The sequence below is a fragment of the Stigmatopora argus genome, chromosome 1 (genome assembly GCF_051989625.1).
Source record: "Stigmatopora argus isolate UIUO_Sarg chromosome 1, RoL_Sarg_1.0, whole genome shotgun sequence".
In the NCBI taxonomy this organism is placed as follows: Eukaryota; Metazoa; Chordata; class Actinopteri; order Syngnathiformes; family Syngnathidae; genus Stigmatopora; species Stigmatopora argus.
In genome coordinates this window covers 21,638,197-21,655,274 of record NC_135387.1, presented here as the reverse complement: position 1 = coordinate 21,655,274, position 17,078 = coordinate 21,638,197, and the positions used below count along the sequence as shown (strand labels likewise).

The 17,078-nt window shown below is 42.1% G+C and overlaps 1 protein-coding gene across 2 annotated transcripts in view; it reads left to right on the top strand.

Annotated features, from left to right (window-relative positions):
- The first annotated feature begins 3,204 nt into the window (after positions 1-3,204).
- The window catches only part of lgr6 (leucine-rich repeat containing G protein-coupled receptor 6), a 35,108-nt gene continuing 21,234 nt past the window's right edge, over positions 3,205-17,078 (top strand). The window contains exon 1 of one of the 2 annotated variants that reach the window (XM_077608412.1): positions 3,205-3,744. In XM_077608412.1, the coding sequence (XP_077464538.1) occupies positions 3,524-3,744 (221 nt within the window). In that variant the 5' untranslated portion in view covers positions 3,205-3,523. Of the gene's footprint in view, positions 3,745-13,700; positions 13,791-17,078 lie in introns of those variants that run through there. The other variant, XM_077608413.1, reaches the window with a different exon arrangement.

Here is a 17,078-nt window from a genome sequence, read left to right as displayed (position 1 = left end):
TTTTTTCCGGCCAGCAGTCACCCTACTTGAGCGCATGAATCCACCCAAAAAATACAGGCGCAAACAGGTTGACATACACGCTTAGTTTGGCGCAGGAAATGGGAGGAAGGAGGTTTTCTGGGGGAGAAGGTAGCAAATATGGGTGAAGAGGTGAAATGGCTTGGGTGGTGATTGAGTGGCAACCTATTGAATGGACTCCTCTTGCTGCAAGGAGCTCAGGTAGCACAATGTGCGTGTGTGTGTATGTTATTCCAAGAAGACCACGGTGAGTGCTTTCGAGTTAGTGTCAGGTATCTACTTGTCTGTGTTCTTCAAGGCAGCCGCTGCTTGGGTAATGTTTACAGTCGAGAGAGCATAGTAAAAAGGGAGGGAGAGGGGGGTGGCTGACTTTGATCTGATGCAGAATATTTGAGAGACAAGTGGAAAATGAGCACAGACATACCATCATCTTAATTCAGGTATAAATACATTTAATTGGCAATCAGATTTCTCCACGGACCAAAATGTGACGGATAAGCTTTTTCTGTTCTACAGAAAATTTACCCATTAAAGAACAATTCAAACTAGAGAATTATGAGGATTGTTTCAATCCGCTTTCTCATGAACTGTGTCGGAACATGCAAAATTGACAATAAAACAGAAAAACACTCCTTCCCACTGAAATATTAGCATGGTAGAGCTGTATTTTTGTCCAACTCTTCAGCAGGTCCCATGATGATGCATATTGCATGCATGTGAAACCTTATTTTCTTTCCGGAGGGAACTTTGGATTAGCATTGAGGTGTTATGATGCAGATGGTAGTGAAAAGAGTGGCTACTGATTAAGATGTGAACATTTTTATTGAACCATGACTTTTTGTAGTAAACCTCTAATGTTATGGGATGTGCGCAACATATTTCTAATTGAGTTTTGCTCCTGCTCTGTGTCGGTTGAGTAAGGAAGTAGCAATAAAAAGTCGTTTGATTGAAAGAGAGTGCACGAGGCAGGTGCGAAAGCAAGCATAAAAGAAAGAAATGATGGCGCGGGGCAGACAGAAACACGATTTGAGAAGGGCAGAAGACCAGGCATGCAGGGTTTACAGTTGTGTTGTAAAGATCCCCCTAGGCCACACAATTAAATATCATTTAAAAGATGACAGAGCTTCTTGCACAGGAAGGGGAAAGGTGGAGAGTGCAGGGAGTGGGAGAACATGCAGGTGTATGCAGTATTTTAAGTCTGTGCACACCAGCGATGAGGACTGTGTGTTTGCATGTGTATGCAAAGGCTCGCTTGGCTTTGAACTGTCAGAATATTTGCTCAAAGGGCTTTGCTGTAAAAGAGCGCACATAAAGCATCACTTGATACCGCCGCACACAGCATATTTAAAATGACAATAGACAGAGGGAGCAAAAACAGACATTCCATTACAAAGCGGAAGAAAAGAACCAACCAGCGAGTGGGAAAAAGAGGGAGAGCACGAGAGAGACTATGTGAAGAACTGCTCTGAAAGAGGTTTTGTGGGGCTGTAACAAAGGACCCTCAGAAAACACAGTGACATAGGAATGTTAATTAATTAATGAGAAACTATTGAGCCTCTGGTGAATTGCAGGGAAAGAGAGAAAAAGAGATGGGACAGAGGTATATAAAAAAACTAAGGGTAGGAAGTTATTTTTCTTCTCTTTTACTTAGCACTCTTACTGTATATTGTTCGTATCTTACTTTCTCACCGAGGTGGGAGGTCAAATTCTTCAAATCTATCTCATCATCTTAGTTTAGTATGTGTCCATTTGTAGAAGCGAAATGCATTCACATACTCTTCCAAAATGCCTTTCTTTTCTTTCGGATTCAAAGTAGTCTCCCCAGAGTAATCTTTTTTTTAAAATAAGCCAATAAAAGTTCTATTCAGATGTCAAAAGTTGATTATGCAATTTCCTGTGTCGGTGATGACATTTCACGTTCAACGAAGAACACCTTATGACACACAAAAGAGCACATTTTTGGAACATGCAAGAAAAGGACTTGAAATCTTGAAGTTTGTGATATTGAAAATGACAGGATGAAAAAGTAAATATCTTCAAAACACGTGGGGAAATGTGTTAAGACAAGCACCACGTAGCAGACAACCAAAGGAACGACCTTGGTGAACCATGGTGGAGCCTTGGGTCATTTTGCTTTACCTGGAATTTGAGCTTAGGCAATATATACAGAATGTTTAAAAAAACACCTATTGTTAGCAGAAACACCCAGGGATTCTGCTAAAAGAAAAGAAAATGTAAAGAAAACATACTTGAACATCTAAAATGTACTTGGGACTAACCAAAGCACTTTCCATAGCAGCAACCATTGGTGTGTGTACTGACACTCATTTAACACCCTTTTGAATGAAACCCATTGCGTTTCTTAAGAGTGAGTACAGCTTTATTATTTCAGCTTTTGCCTTTACTTAATTTCATGAAAATATTTTCCTTTTTCAACGGAGTTGTAGACGTTAACGGTGAAAAAACATGTGAAATTAATTTTTGGTTCTAATATTTTCACATCACAAAAACCTGCCATTTTAGTTGGCTTGCCGACAGTAAAACTGGAAGCTCTACTATCCAATAATAATATATGCGCGTTTGCACACGTGCTGTCATTCGAGTGTTCATCCTGTGAGTCCAGGATACCAACAATCCAGCAGCAGAAACTTGAGAACGTGTGATTTATGAGACCCCACATTCTGATCTTTCTAGTGACAGAAGGGCGCTGAAGTGTCAGAATTGCAATTTCCTCCAAGCAGTCACACTCAGATACCCTTTCATCTAACTTTGACACAACAGCCAAAACACACCATGCTGCCTCCATGCCACGGACAGGGTCCCAATGAGTTTCTCCAGCTATAAACGCTCCCTCTCTGTCCCTCTCTTCCATTTCTAAGGTCCCCTCTTGTCTCACACCAAACTGTACTGGCCCCTGCCCCCACCTCATGTGTGCCCCTTCCCCAAACATTCATTCATTCTCCTCACATTGAGCCTCCAAACAAAATAAAACAGGGCAAAGCAAGGGAGAAAGAGAGGGAGAGTTTCGGACTCAGGGGCCCCTCCCACCTTCTACAGATGCTCCAGCCCATCCCTAAATTATGGGCCAATGAGAGGCGCTCACTCACCACTCATGCGCTCCTTCTACAATAGGTAAGGAGTGGGAGGCAAAAGAGCGAGATATATTTACAAGAGAGAAAAGGGAAGACGTAGTGCATTTGTTTTGGGGGCCTTATTGGTTCGAAACTAGAAAAGTAGAAACTAAAAAAAGAAATAAATTTGGGACTGAATGAGCAATATGAAGAGGTTGTGACAGCAGCAAGTGTAGAGTTCCTGAAGAATCAAGATTGTCTTACTCTTTGGCATAGGATCGTTTATGATAAATAAATAAATAAATAAAACTGAGGGACTAAGGAAGGACACATCTAATTTTTTTCCATCAACTGCCACAGCATACAGACCAGAAGAAATTAAGCCACACGGGCAGCCAAAACAGGTGTAGAGGCAGGCAGGTGGACGTTCCGACATGTTACCTGTGCTCTTGCTTCTCTGCGTGATGGAGAGAGTAGGGGCATCTACCCCTAGAGTTTGGGCCCACGATCGGATGCAGGAAAGACAAGGAGCAGCAGCCACATTGTGCCCATCACCATGCCAGTGCGAACAAGACGCAATCTTCTTCATGGTGGACTGCTCAGAGCTGGGACTATCATCTGTACCGACCAACATCAGCCCTCTCACCACCTACCTGTAAGTAACGTAAACTGGAAAAATGCCAGTGGTTCATTACCTTCTCTTCTTTCCTCCATTTTTAATGTTCGGGTCGGGTCAGGCTGATGACTGGGACATTCAGCTTCCCTTCAAATGACTATTTCGTCATTGAGCTGGGTTGTGCATCACACAGTTTTGAACACACAAAGGCAATGTCTCATAAATTTGTAGTTGGGAAAAATGTCAGTGGGGGTTGGCAACATTTGGATGTATTCGAAGTTTGTTGATAAAAACGTTGAGTGTGTTTGTGTTGATTGCTAAAAGGAAGAAAGAATGAATGGAGCACTTCTTTCAGTGTCAGGTTTCTTGGCACCAACTGGGGACCAGTTAAAGGATGGTGTGTGTGACAGTTAGTATTCTGTGCTTGCACTTGATAGAACAGTTATGTAGTGCATAAACCCATAATGAAAATACGATACATCTACATTGAAAGGAATGGGATTTAACTGCTGGGCAATTTTTACTTTAGATCCAGCAAGGGATGGTTTTAAAAAGTTGTGGAAAGGCACCTATGTGCCAAAAATACTGCATGTACATGTTGGAAAGGTTCCAGCATGAGACGTAATGTAATTATGACTAAATATGACTATAAGCAGGCCAAATATTAGCTCCCCACCAGGAGTGTCTAATTGTGAGAGCAGAGGGGAATAAAGAATGTGAAAGACTTTCTCAGAAAGCTGCCAAAGCTTTCAAATTGCTTTTCGACACAGGCCTCTGAGGACATATTGGAGGAAAGTCATGATAACTGATAGGTGAAGTAAAATCCAGGAAACTGTGATGAAGCAATTACTCACAAAGGGATGTACAAGTATTAAAACAGCGAGGGAGATTAAATTCCATGGAGGTAAGGAAAGATCAAACGCTGATGTCGGACAAAGGCAGGATACAATGGATAACTCTGCATGACTGATGCTTAAGTCCACATCTGTGATGGAAGCATCCAATTTCCAGAGTTCTTATATTCGTTGGCAAGCCACAGGTCAAAATTCATCCAGGAATCATGGAGAAAGGCGCACTCACAAGTGATGACCTGAGGATCTTTCTGCGAACCTCTTTTCCCCCCATGCCTTTAGCCACACACATACACACCAACCAACACAGATAGACCCATGAACGCAGATCATTCACTACAAACATAAGAGTAATTGTTCATTTCCCTTCATTACCTAACACTGAAACCGGACCAATTAGTGAGTTTGAGGGGTGATTTAAACAAGATAAATAAACTCGGAGACCAACCGCACATGCCCACACACAGTCACAGCAACACACACTACTACAGGAGAAGCACCATCAAGCATAAGGATGGTGCTGAGGGGACAGTGAGAGCATAAGTGAAAACACTGCACATGAGAATCATAGCTTGCCATTTTGCTTTGGTGATAAACATCAAATCATAAGCAAACCTTCCTCCCCACCTAGGTTTTACATAAACACGAGTACTCCCTGACCTAAGGAAGACTATAAAGTTTGACAAGTGAGCTCCGTCTTTGGAGGTTGGATCAGCCGCAGGGGAGAGTGCAGGTTAGCAGGTCACCGGGACTTTCTTGAGAACAGTCCACATGATCCTGGTCCACATCAGGCTGTGCAACTGTATGACATCACCCAGCCATGTCATCGGAGAGCACTTGAAAGTGTGCCCAACTGTACGGTATTTGCTTGGGGCGCATCGAGCTTTAGAACCCTCACCCTATGTCTTGTACATTTGCACACTTGGCCGAGCCCTTGGTAAACAGGTAGATGCACACTTTAATTGTAATCAGTCCAGGATCATCTTTATGCAGGTTGACTTTGGTGAGGAATTCAAATGTTGCGGTGAGAAAACCTGAGCAGAGAGGGTTGAGATTTCTGCCGAAATTTGTTTCCGCAGGCGATGCATGGAATGAGCTGTCATGTGAGACACATGAAAAGGCTGCTTCTTTGATAAAAGACAAAAAAGAAAGCCTCAGGATGAGCGCCTACCTGTGTGTGCTCTAATGTGTGCTAGGTTTTAAGGACTGGGTGCACAGGACCCACATCAAACGTTGGCGTTAAAGGCATACCGTAGATGAATAGAATATAGGAGGTCTTGAGGTGAGCTCAAGTTGTCACTACACCAAAGCACGTTCACCGAAAGTAGAATTTTTCATTATGAAGGGAACGTTTGTAAATCGGAGGCTGTCCACGACTGAAATTGAGCAGTGATTAGGTGCTGTTGTTTTTTTTTCTGCTAGTGGTGAACTTTTAATGGAAACTGTAGCTGGTACAGTACCACAGATGAAAACCATAGACTACGTGTGTGTGCATGCGTGCATACGTACACGCACGCGTATGTGAAGACCACCCAGAATGCTGGGGGAATTATGTTTTCCAGCCAGTTGAAATGAAGCAGGACTATAAAATGAACAAGAGAATGAGGAAGAAAAACCTGAGCAGAAGAGAGGTGAAAATTGGAGCATGACTGTAGACCATTTGAAAATTCCCATAGAGAGCACAGGCACTCACGCATACACTCCAAGTAGATACCATCCTACCTCTATGATGTGGCAGTAAATGAAACTGTCGAGTGCGTGTCATTTACCCATTATCTTGATGGAATGATTCCTATCATGAGTGACTGGGGACATACTATAAACATCATGTCTGAGACAGGCAGAGTGAAAAAGAGTAAGACAGAAAAAACAGACAGTGAAAGACACTGAGGTGAATTGAGATGTATTGTTTGCGGTATAAGACTTGGAAAACCCCAAAGAATTCAAGATAAAAAAACAAAAACTATGTGTATTTCGTAAACTGTCGACTATGGCCCCTTTCATTATCAGCTCCAACATCAGTGTCACTGGCTCCATCCAGACAATGACTACTAGCCTCCTTTGCCCCTAGCGAAATACCTTTTGTTCTTTAATCATTGCTTTCATATACAAGAAATGGCTAAATTTTATAAGTGCTTGGAGCAGCTGGAGACAAGTGTCGGATTGCCACTATAAAACATAACACACAATACAATTTACTTCAATATATACATGATGGTATGAAAAGTGCCCTAAAGTCCAAAGGGGTGCAAAACTGACAAGGTTCCGATTATCAGAAAGAAAAGCACACCTCTGATTAAAAAAAAATGGCAGACACATGCCTCAACAAAGAAGAGGAAGGAACATTACCCTTCCGTTATTTATTTTTCTTCTTCCTCAAAAAGCGGAAGCATTTGTCTCAAATATTAATTCCACAACTTTCCCCTATAGATTCACAGAGAGAACATGACAACCACTTCCGCCGGAGAAATTTGATATTTGTGCCAGAGGGGTGTTGGAAAGGAGTGGGCAGTAAGTGTTCCGGCTTGTGGTTTCCTGACATCAACCTGGAAAGCTCTTAAATGTCTCTCAGGGACAGAGGGCAGGTAGAAACATAATGGACACAATGACATTTCTCCAGGGGAGAGGTAATCAGAGAGCAGACAGTAACCACACTGTGCTCTGCGGTAAAAAAAAGATCTCAATCACAACATGGCATCTTAAAGGGAATTTTAGTGAGGATGAGGCTACGTGAGCTTATTGTGTATGTGTGGATTTTGTATGCAATCTGATGAATTTTCTGTTTGACCTGCCTTTAAGAATGATAGTGTAGTCTGTATGAATGTATATAAATTACATGGAGCTAAATTAAAGTAAAAAGTATTACATTTTTTGAAACGAAAAGTTTAAGGTTTGTTCTTCGTTTTTGCAAAACATCAAATCACACACCCAAAAAATGTCTTTCAGGACGATGTAGCTATATCCAGAAAATATCTTTCTGTGAAAAAATTGAATGTGGAAAAAAAAGATATAGAAACTGAAAAAAAAAAGTATTTTTTGGTGGATGTTATGTCTTTTAAAACAATGGAGAAAAAACCTTAAACTTTCAGTTTCAAAAGCTATTTTTGCATTCAATGCTTTGGTCTTGATTTAGCTCCGTAATTCTTTATGGGGTCTCAATAAAGTGTAAAACAAAAGTGTATGCACTCAGAGAGGCACAGTAGCGTGAAGCATGTATGATATGGGGGCTTGGAATGTGCAGTCTGTGACGTGAGGATGATGGGTGCCTCTGACTGAGAGAATTCTGAAGGCCTACATGGCCCAGATTCCAATTGTGCCCCTTTCCAGGCCTAGGAATTCATGGGAATGTTTGCGCGTGCGAGTGCTTGCATGAATCTGTAGTTCTCACTTTTCCAATACAGAGATACTCTTGTGTTTTGCTGGACGCCAGCAATTCAACAAATGTCCCATGCTGCCTTCCTATACATGCACCTCCAATGACAAGAAATACACCTATAAACTAAGACTGCCACATGCAACTGTCCAAGATGGCGGCGCGCACGGGTGCGTGTACATACACAACGAATGTTGCCGCAACAGTAGGATCATTAACACTCACTGCTCCCCGGATTTAGAGCTCTTGGCAGTACGGTGCAGGCCCTTCTATCTACCTAGAGAGCTAATGATTTTCATTGTAATCCCACCGGATGCTAACGTTAGCACAGCACTTAGCCTCCTGCTAGCGACTGTAAACAAACAGCAGCTTGACCACCCTGATGGAGTCTTTTCTTGTCGCTGGTGACTTCAACGAAGCATGTTTAAAGACTGTTCTGCCTTAAGTTTATCCAGTACGTGAAGTGTCACACCAGAGGAGATAAAACTCAAAGGTCCTCAAAGGGCCGCAGTGGGTGCAGGTTTTCATTCCAACTCAACAAGAGGATACCTTTTGCAAGTGTAATCAGTTAATTAAAGTCAGGTGCTACTTATTTTAGAAAACACCTGATATGTTAAAATGTTGGCACTGTATTGGTTGGAACAAAGACCAGGACCCACTGCGGCCCTCGGCGGAATCGGTTTGACACCCCTGCTCTAGACCATGTTTATGCTCATATCAAACATGCTTATAGAGCCACACCCCTCCCTCAGCTTGCTGGATCAGACCATCTCTGCCTGTGCCTCACCCCCTCATACATCCCACTCCGGAGGCTAACAAGGCCACAAATAAAGATAATAAAAGCATAGCCCGAGCACGCCCTTTCTCAGCTGCAGGACTGTTTTTCCCGCACCATTTGGGAACTTTTTGAACACCACAACCTCCAGGACTACACGGACACTGTACTTTCCTACATCAAAAACTGCACGGACAATGTCACTGTTAATCAACGGATACGGGTTTTTCCTAACCCAAAACCCTGGATGACCAGTGAGAACCAGGCACTCATCAAATGCCGTAACACCGCCTTCAGGTCAGGGGACAAGGTACAATACAGCGCTGCCAGAGCAGAGCTGAAGAGAGGCATTAAAAAGGCAAAGGCAGCATATACAAGGAAAATTGAGGAGCACTTCACAGGAAATAACCCAAAGAAGATGTGGCCGGGAATACGACATATTACCAATTACAATGACAATAATGTGTCTGTTAACGCAGATGCCTCACTAGCAGAGGAACTGAACCATTTCTTTGCCCGCTTTGAGACTGACAAATCAGACCCAGTCTCAACACATCCACCACCCCCATGCAGCAGTACACTGGAGCTTCAGGAACATGAAGTGAGACAGTTACTGTGGACTGTGAACACCAGGAAGGCTACTGACCCTGACATAGTACCTGGGAAGGTGCTCAAAGCTTGTGCTGACCAGCTGACTGGTGTTTTCACAAAGATCTTCAATTGTTCCCTGCAACAATCCATCACCCCATCCTGCCTGAAATCTGCCACCATTATCCCTGTCCCTAAAAAGCCAACCATTGACAGCCTGAATGATTGTAGGCCGGTTGCACTCACGCCTGTGATCATGAAGTGCTTTGAAAAGTTGGTCGCCCGCCATATCGGGGATACAATCCCTCCCTCAGTTGACCCTCACCAGTTTGCCTATAGAGCAAATAGGTCCACTTAGGACACAATCGCCGTAGCTCTACACACAGCACTGAGCCATCTGGAGCACCATGTGAACAACGTGAGGATGCTTTTCATTGACTATAGCTCACCCTTCAACACTATAATACCGGACATTCTGGCTGACAAACACTCCCACCTTGGACTATCCTCTTCTATCTGCTACTGGATTAAGAACTTCTTAACCAACCGTCCACAAACTGTTAGACTTGGTCCCCACCTCTCTTCCTCCATTACACTGAGCACTGGCTCCCCTAAAGGCTGTGTACTGAGTCCTCTTCTGTACTCCCTGTACACATACGACTGTACACCGACCCACCAGTCTAACTCCATCATCAAATTTGCCGATGACACCACTGTGGTCGGACTCATCTCAGGGGGGATGAGTCTGCTTACAGAGATGAGGTCAACAAACTGTCTTCGTGGTGTTTGGTGAACAATCTCACACTAAACACCACAAAAACTAAAGAAATAATCCTTGACATTCGCAAACTCAGCACAGATCTGGCCGCACTCCTCATAAATGGAGTATGCGCAGACAGGGTCCAGTCCTTCAAATTCCTTGGGGTCCACCTCACGGACAAGCTCTCCTGGTCTACCAACACCACGGCAGTGGTGAAGAAGGCCCAGAAACAACTCAATTTCCTGAGGGTACTCAGGAGGAACAACTTGGACACTAAGCTTCTGGTAACCTTCTATAGAGCCACTGCGGAGAGCATCCTGGCATACTGCATTACAGTGTGGTACGCTGGAAGCATGGCAGCAGACAGAAAGGCCATGCAGAGAGTGATCAACACTGCCCAGAAGATCATCGACTGCTATCTGCCCTCACTGGATGACATTGCCAGCCCTCGCTACCTCAGCAGAGCCAGGAACATTGTCAGGGACCAATACCACCCTGGTCACAACCTGTTCCAGCTGCTGCCCTCTGGCAGACGCTACATGTCTCACAAAGCACGGACAAATAGACTTAAAGGCAGTTTTTTCCCCACAGCCATCAGGACTCTGAACTTGCGTTAGCACGACACATAATCCCTTCTGTGCAATAACAATGTGCAATATCTTACATTGTGCAATATTTTAGAATTTAACTAGCCGGGATGTGACTTTTTATACTTTTATATTACTATTTATGTTTTTTTTAAACTGGGAAAACACACTTTGTGGAGTAGCACTACCAATTTCGTTATACGCAGCTGTGTATGATGACAACAAAGGCTTTTTTAATTATTTGTATTTTTTTGTATTCGAGTAGGTAAGAAGTAAATTGGAGTTGATGAGGTTTGAAATCTGTTTTCAATAAAGAATAAAATGAGATAGAGCGCAAACTTTCACCAGAATCTGACGCTCTTTCAAATTTCCAGTGTTCAGCTTCCTTCCTCGTGCTAAATATTTATAACAACCATTGACAGGAACCAAGATTCACACCCCAACCACACATTAAGGAAAAGAAGTGACATTTTTAAAACACTTTAGTTTTCCTTTCCTTTTTGTCGTTACAACCAATTGGTCCTTTGAGATTTCAATTAATTGTCAGGTTTCAATACATGGAAACATTTTTCTAACAAAAAACAAAAAGCCATTGAACAATGGAATGTATAAAATAAAGTGGATATAGACAGTCGAATAAAGCCATTTCAAGAGAAAAACATCGTATTTTTAAAAAAAGAAATCTGCCAATGTTAACATTATTACCTGGATGCCTCCCTCCACCCCGTTAATGATGCACATATTTGTACTATTTGACTTCATTACTTTCCTGTGCAGTACATACCTATACCTTTCTAAATGTTTAACTACCTGCGCCTTCCACTGTGGATCACAAGGTCATCTGCAGACATCACGGGTGATAACGATTCAAGTCTAACCTATCTGTCAGCCTATTCATCACTTCTCCAAAGACGAAGGGGCTCAGAGCTGAGCTGGGATACTGTCCTACCTTCCCCGTAAACTCCTCTCACACCTACATCACATCTCACTACTATTTTGCTGCCCGATACATGACCTGTGCTATTCTACTATACTAGTCCTCTGCCACGTTAGACCTCCACTCGCAGTTCTATCCTTTCTTTATGGATACAATGTCCTTTCTCTTAGAATTACAAATACACAACGCGGAACATTCTGATACATACTTCTCCATCAGCACACATATGTCTAATAGAATCTGCTGTGACCTTTCTTGGCTGACAGTGATTCAGCTTTTTTTGGCTGCCAACTGGGCTGTGGCACTTCCGACCAAGAGGAGTGCCCGGAGACAATTCAGGACACACCAGAAAAACTCTTTGGGCTGACCTAGGAACATCTGGACACTGTATTATTGGGAAAATGTGAAAATTGTGTTTGTAAACTGGTTTTAGAGAGGCCTAATACAATTAAAAGTGATGGGTTCAGTCGAAATCCGTCTTTGAATGTAAAACAGCAAGATATCTCCAAGAAACAAACAAACAAGGCAAAATCACAGATTCCTTCACTTTGTCAATACAGTACAGCTTTAACATGGCCGCACAATTCAGTAGCCAACTCAAGGCAGGCTCCATTTTGTATGTCCTGGTAATGTCTATATACTTGGCATTACATAGAGTGTCATTCAAGACCGTAGACTATGTGCGTCAGTGCTGTCCAAATAGTGTAGCCTAGCTATAGGAACTGTCTGGAGGAGAATCATAATGATAATGATTGTCCTCCACCCAGTGGATTTCATGTACCCCCTTAACACTGAGTTCTGGTGACAGGTTTACTGAGTGTGAAAAATGCATCAACATTGAGGAAAAAAAATCCAACAACAACACGACATTAAGGAAAAGCTTTCAGGATATTTGAACATAGTGTCACTGTGATGGATGTATATTAGAATTTTCGAGGCAACAGATATTTTGAAAAAGCATGTGCTATAGATTCAATTGCTTAAGGCATCATTTTGATTTACCAAGACATGAACAAGGGAGGCAGAGTATAGTATATAGTTTATGTTATGTAAAGACCATGGAAATGTTAATGAACTATGAAGGCTCTTTTTGCCGACCCACAACAGCTGCCTGTCAGTCCTGTCCACATATCGCAGGCAGTTGTATGTCATGTAGCTCACACTGCTCCAACACTTCCTGTTCCATTACTGAAGTGCTTGACCTTTCACCCCACTGCTCTCTGTCTCATGTGTGGGAAGACAAGAAGTGGACATAAGAGTGTGTTTGTGCCCTGTGTGCAATCTACTAGTATATGAAGACTTCCAAGGGGCATTAATGGGTTTCCCATGACATGACCCTAGACTAAACAGCCGCTTTCTCCTCTCAGGCATTGCCTGTCACTATCCCCCAAAATGACAACGGGCGGGAAAGAGCGTAAAACACAAGGGCACATCTCCCCTTTCTGCCTTATCTCTTCTTTTTACCTCCTATCTGTTTCCTGTGCACTTTTGTATCCAAGTTGTCCCTGTGGACATTCTTGTTCAGGTGAAAGACTTCCTCGCCCTTTCTCTTGTGCTTTGTGGCTCATAAATGAGAGACAGAAGTGAATAAGAGAAGCCCTGATAAAGAGAGTTTGGCACAAAGGGCAGCATACCCCTCCCAGGAAGTCCAGAAGAGAAAGAAAACAGGAGGATGAAACCATCTTAAGAGGAAGGAGGAGGGGAAAGACAGCTGCAGAGCCTCTTTCCTGCACTATTCTTGAATGGCGCGCGTGCACGTGTAAAGTTGTGTGACTACGACAGTCACTGAAAGCCAAATGGGTTGGTCCACTTAAAAATTAATTGTAAAACTCATATTCATTGACCTCATCTTCAAACACATGGAGCCATTTGGGTCCCAACCATTGACTAAGGGCGTATTCACACCAGAAAAGTCCATAGTTCGCCTCCTTTGCTCTGACCAAAATACAAAGGATCCTTTTTTAGTTTAGTGTGGTTCCTTTTCACATTGTAATTCTCTGTCTCTGGACTTGACAACAAACTCGCGTATGTGTACGCGTCGTTCAGTCATTGGACAAAACGGTCTGGGAAGGGGAAAACGCTAAAGTACAGAAGTACCTGCGACGATAACCATACATCCTGAGCCATAATGCCTGTGGCTCCAGAAGAAAAAGGTGTGGGATTTCAGTCCTAGTTTGGACCACGGTGCGGACGTGAACCGAGACCACCCTTCTGGTGAGGTCTGTCTGTTACTCAGCAAAGTTCTCTGGTTTGTCTTCACACCAGCTCAAAAGGTGCGCATTACGAACTTTAAATACGCCCTAACAGGCATATTAAGTGAGTTAAAAGATCCTTTCTTAACCTGGCTTTGACTAGGTTGAAGAGATTGGATGGACACAACAGTAAACATTATTGCCATGGTTACAGAACAAAACAGCCAAGGTGTGGCTTCAAAGCATTGCAAATACAGAACTACTGCCCTGTAGGCAGGGATCTAGTCATCATTTTCCTCCAACCATCTACATAGCCAAGACTCTTTGCAGATGATTTGCCTTGAAGGGGGGGAAAAAACTTGTAGATTTGCTAGAGCTTTGTTGACTTTAAAACATCACCTGAAAAAGGTAGTATAAATTATTTTCTGGGATGTTAAGAAATAAAGGAGATGGTGAATTGAGATGGGTTTGTGCCTTCATTAAGTTCTATTGTGTAATTCTATGAAAAATTACACTTCCCGAGGGCAACAGCATATTTGTGTCAATGCCAAGAGCTTTGACACAATTGATATTGCATGTCCAAAACAAAATAACCTTTTATTCACCTATTATCTTGTTCTCTTGAGAGGGGTTGGAGCCTACAGCTGCCGACTATGGGCAGAAGGTGGGGTTCACCCTGAACTGGTTGCTATAAACAAACACCTGCTGCTATACAATCATACCTTAAAACTCAAATTCCCAGGCAGCCAAAATTAAAAAGAGGGACAAACTTCAAACTGTTACTAAGAACTATGACAAAGGAGGTTGGACATGCTGGTCCTGATCGACACACCAACATACAACTAGCAAAGATTTTGGGACATGTAATCTTGTGAATGCAATACATACTGGTCAGCCATCTCTAATAAACATTTGATCAGATCATTTTGGGGGAATGTTGGAGGAACCGGAGCAAATATACACAGGCATTACGGGGAAAAACACAAAAAACTCCACACAGTTAGTAGATATGTTGTTGTCAATATATAGTTATGGAGGTAAGTGTTTGAAATTAGGCTTGAGGAATGCCTCCCCAATGTACTAGTCCCATTAATTGCAGATACTAATGTAATTGTAATAGTAATCATAATAGTATTTTATTTTTTAAAACATTTTTTAACAGACCATCAGATTGCAGGATACTTATCAGCTCAGATGAAAGGCAACAGAACATTTATAATTTGGCAGTGACATGACGTTGCCTCTAGCATTTACTAGGCATCTGAACTGATTGCTTTGATGTTTTTATGAAGATGCTGACAGACATTTTTGAATGCATAATTGCAAGCTGTAATATGGTGTACACACCTTTAGTTATTTGCTTCTTAAGATCAGTGTTGCTGGTTACTTCAAAACGGTAATGTTATTTAAGTTTTTCTTTAATAAACTTGGATGCTATTTAACCCCGGTTGAACAATAATTTACGATAAAAGTGCTAAGAATCAAGCTAATTTAGTAGTTATCTGAGGGAATTTCATAATAAATATTTCAATTTCAACTCTGCTCTGATTGGCCGTCGTTTGAAAGCTCAATGGCATTCGTAATGTGTGTATTGACCTTGGCTACATTCACAAATACCGATTTTTTTGCTCATACAGAACACACATCTGACATATTCATGCCATATGGACATTCTAATTCCAATCTTATTCTATCTTAACTGGACCTCTTTCACATGTGGCTTTATGTGTTGTGTCCAATTTCTCTGCACGTCCTCACAATTGTAATATGTCACCACTGTTCGACAAAACAAAAAAAACAATAAAATAACTTTTACTTCTTAATACCTCACATGAGGCTATCCAGCTAAAAAACAATGTTGGCCCTAGTACAAAAAAAATTCTCAGAAGTTGCCATCAAAGCCTAACAGTCAAGACCCCCAGAAAAAAACATATTTCCTTGCGTAAACACTACGACATGACACACAGTGCACATGCGTGTAACATCAAAATTGAAGCGTTCACTCCAACATATGCAAGCAGTGAAACAACGCTGAAGGTTATCGTCGTACTGCAGTTGTCTTGACGGAACGCCCATGAAAAAAATAAAAGTCAGAGAACCTGGTGCTGAGGCAACCTTTTGCAACAAATGTGATTACACTCAAATAATAATACAAAAAAATACATAACACACTTAAAGCATGGCACACTTTCCATTTTCATCTTAAACTTGAGAAATTTGTTGATGCATTTGGTAATAGTAGTATTCATCCTTTCAACTTTTGGGCTTTGACACAATGTTTAATAATTTACAAAAAAATGTCCATCTTCCTACCCCCTGCCTGACACAATTCATGTCCAACACGAGACAAACATCATCGTGATAATCCCAGTTGTTCTCATCTGAGAGCATATTCACCAAGCAGGGTGGTCTGTCATGCACACTAGAAAAAGTCCGTGTGCATCCTGATTGTAGTGGTGGTGGTGGATATAGTTCAGGTGAACCTCAGAGCATGAGAGCAGCTGTTTTTCATATTGTGTGGCACATTGTTTTGTTGCGCATAATCATCGCTCTTGTCAAGGAAAGCCAACTTATTGAAAATTGTCTACAATGGAGCTAGGGGCACATTCACACCCACACACAGAGGTGGCTTTGATCACAGGGTTGATAGCATACTTCAGTGATCCTGTTAATGGCTAAATGGGCAGAAGATAAATCACATTATTGTAAAAATGGTCAGTGTATAACTCCATGCTCTGGCTGAAATTTGAAACAGAGATGGGAAGTGATGGTGAGATAGGCACAAACAAAATCCACATAGGGCCCAGTTGGAATAAATGGAAATTTCCCCCTTCAGACATGACGGTCATGGCTATTCAATAAGTTGTAAAACATCTAGCTCTGTACGTTCTTGCATTATATACCGCTTTGAAAAACATATATGTATAAGCACAGAGACCTAAAAAAAACCCTGTATATTAGATGACTGATCCGAAAATCAGAATGGCCGCGGTGCATCAAGGATGTTTTATCTGAAGTACTTAAACACAGGATGACAGATTTTGCGTGTAGGGATGAGCAAATGTCTCCTTGTCTAAGGTCATCATTCAGCATTAGGCAGAGATCTGAGCGGCTGATATTCCCTGTGTGCCTATGCCAGATGAAGGATTTTTTCCCCAAGGGTATATGAGCTCTACAAAATTTACTTTCTTGTGCGATTCTGTGAACAAACAACAATTATTCACAGGAAAACATAAGAAACTGCAAGAAATCCATTTGTCCACAGACCCTCTGAAACACATGGGCCCACATAGTAATATTTTTCCACGTA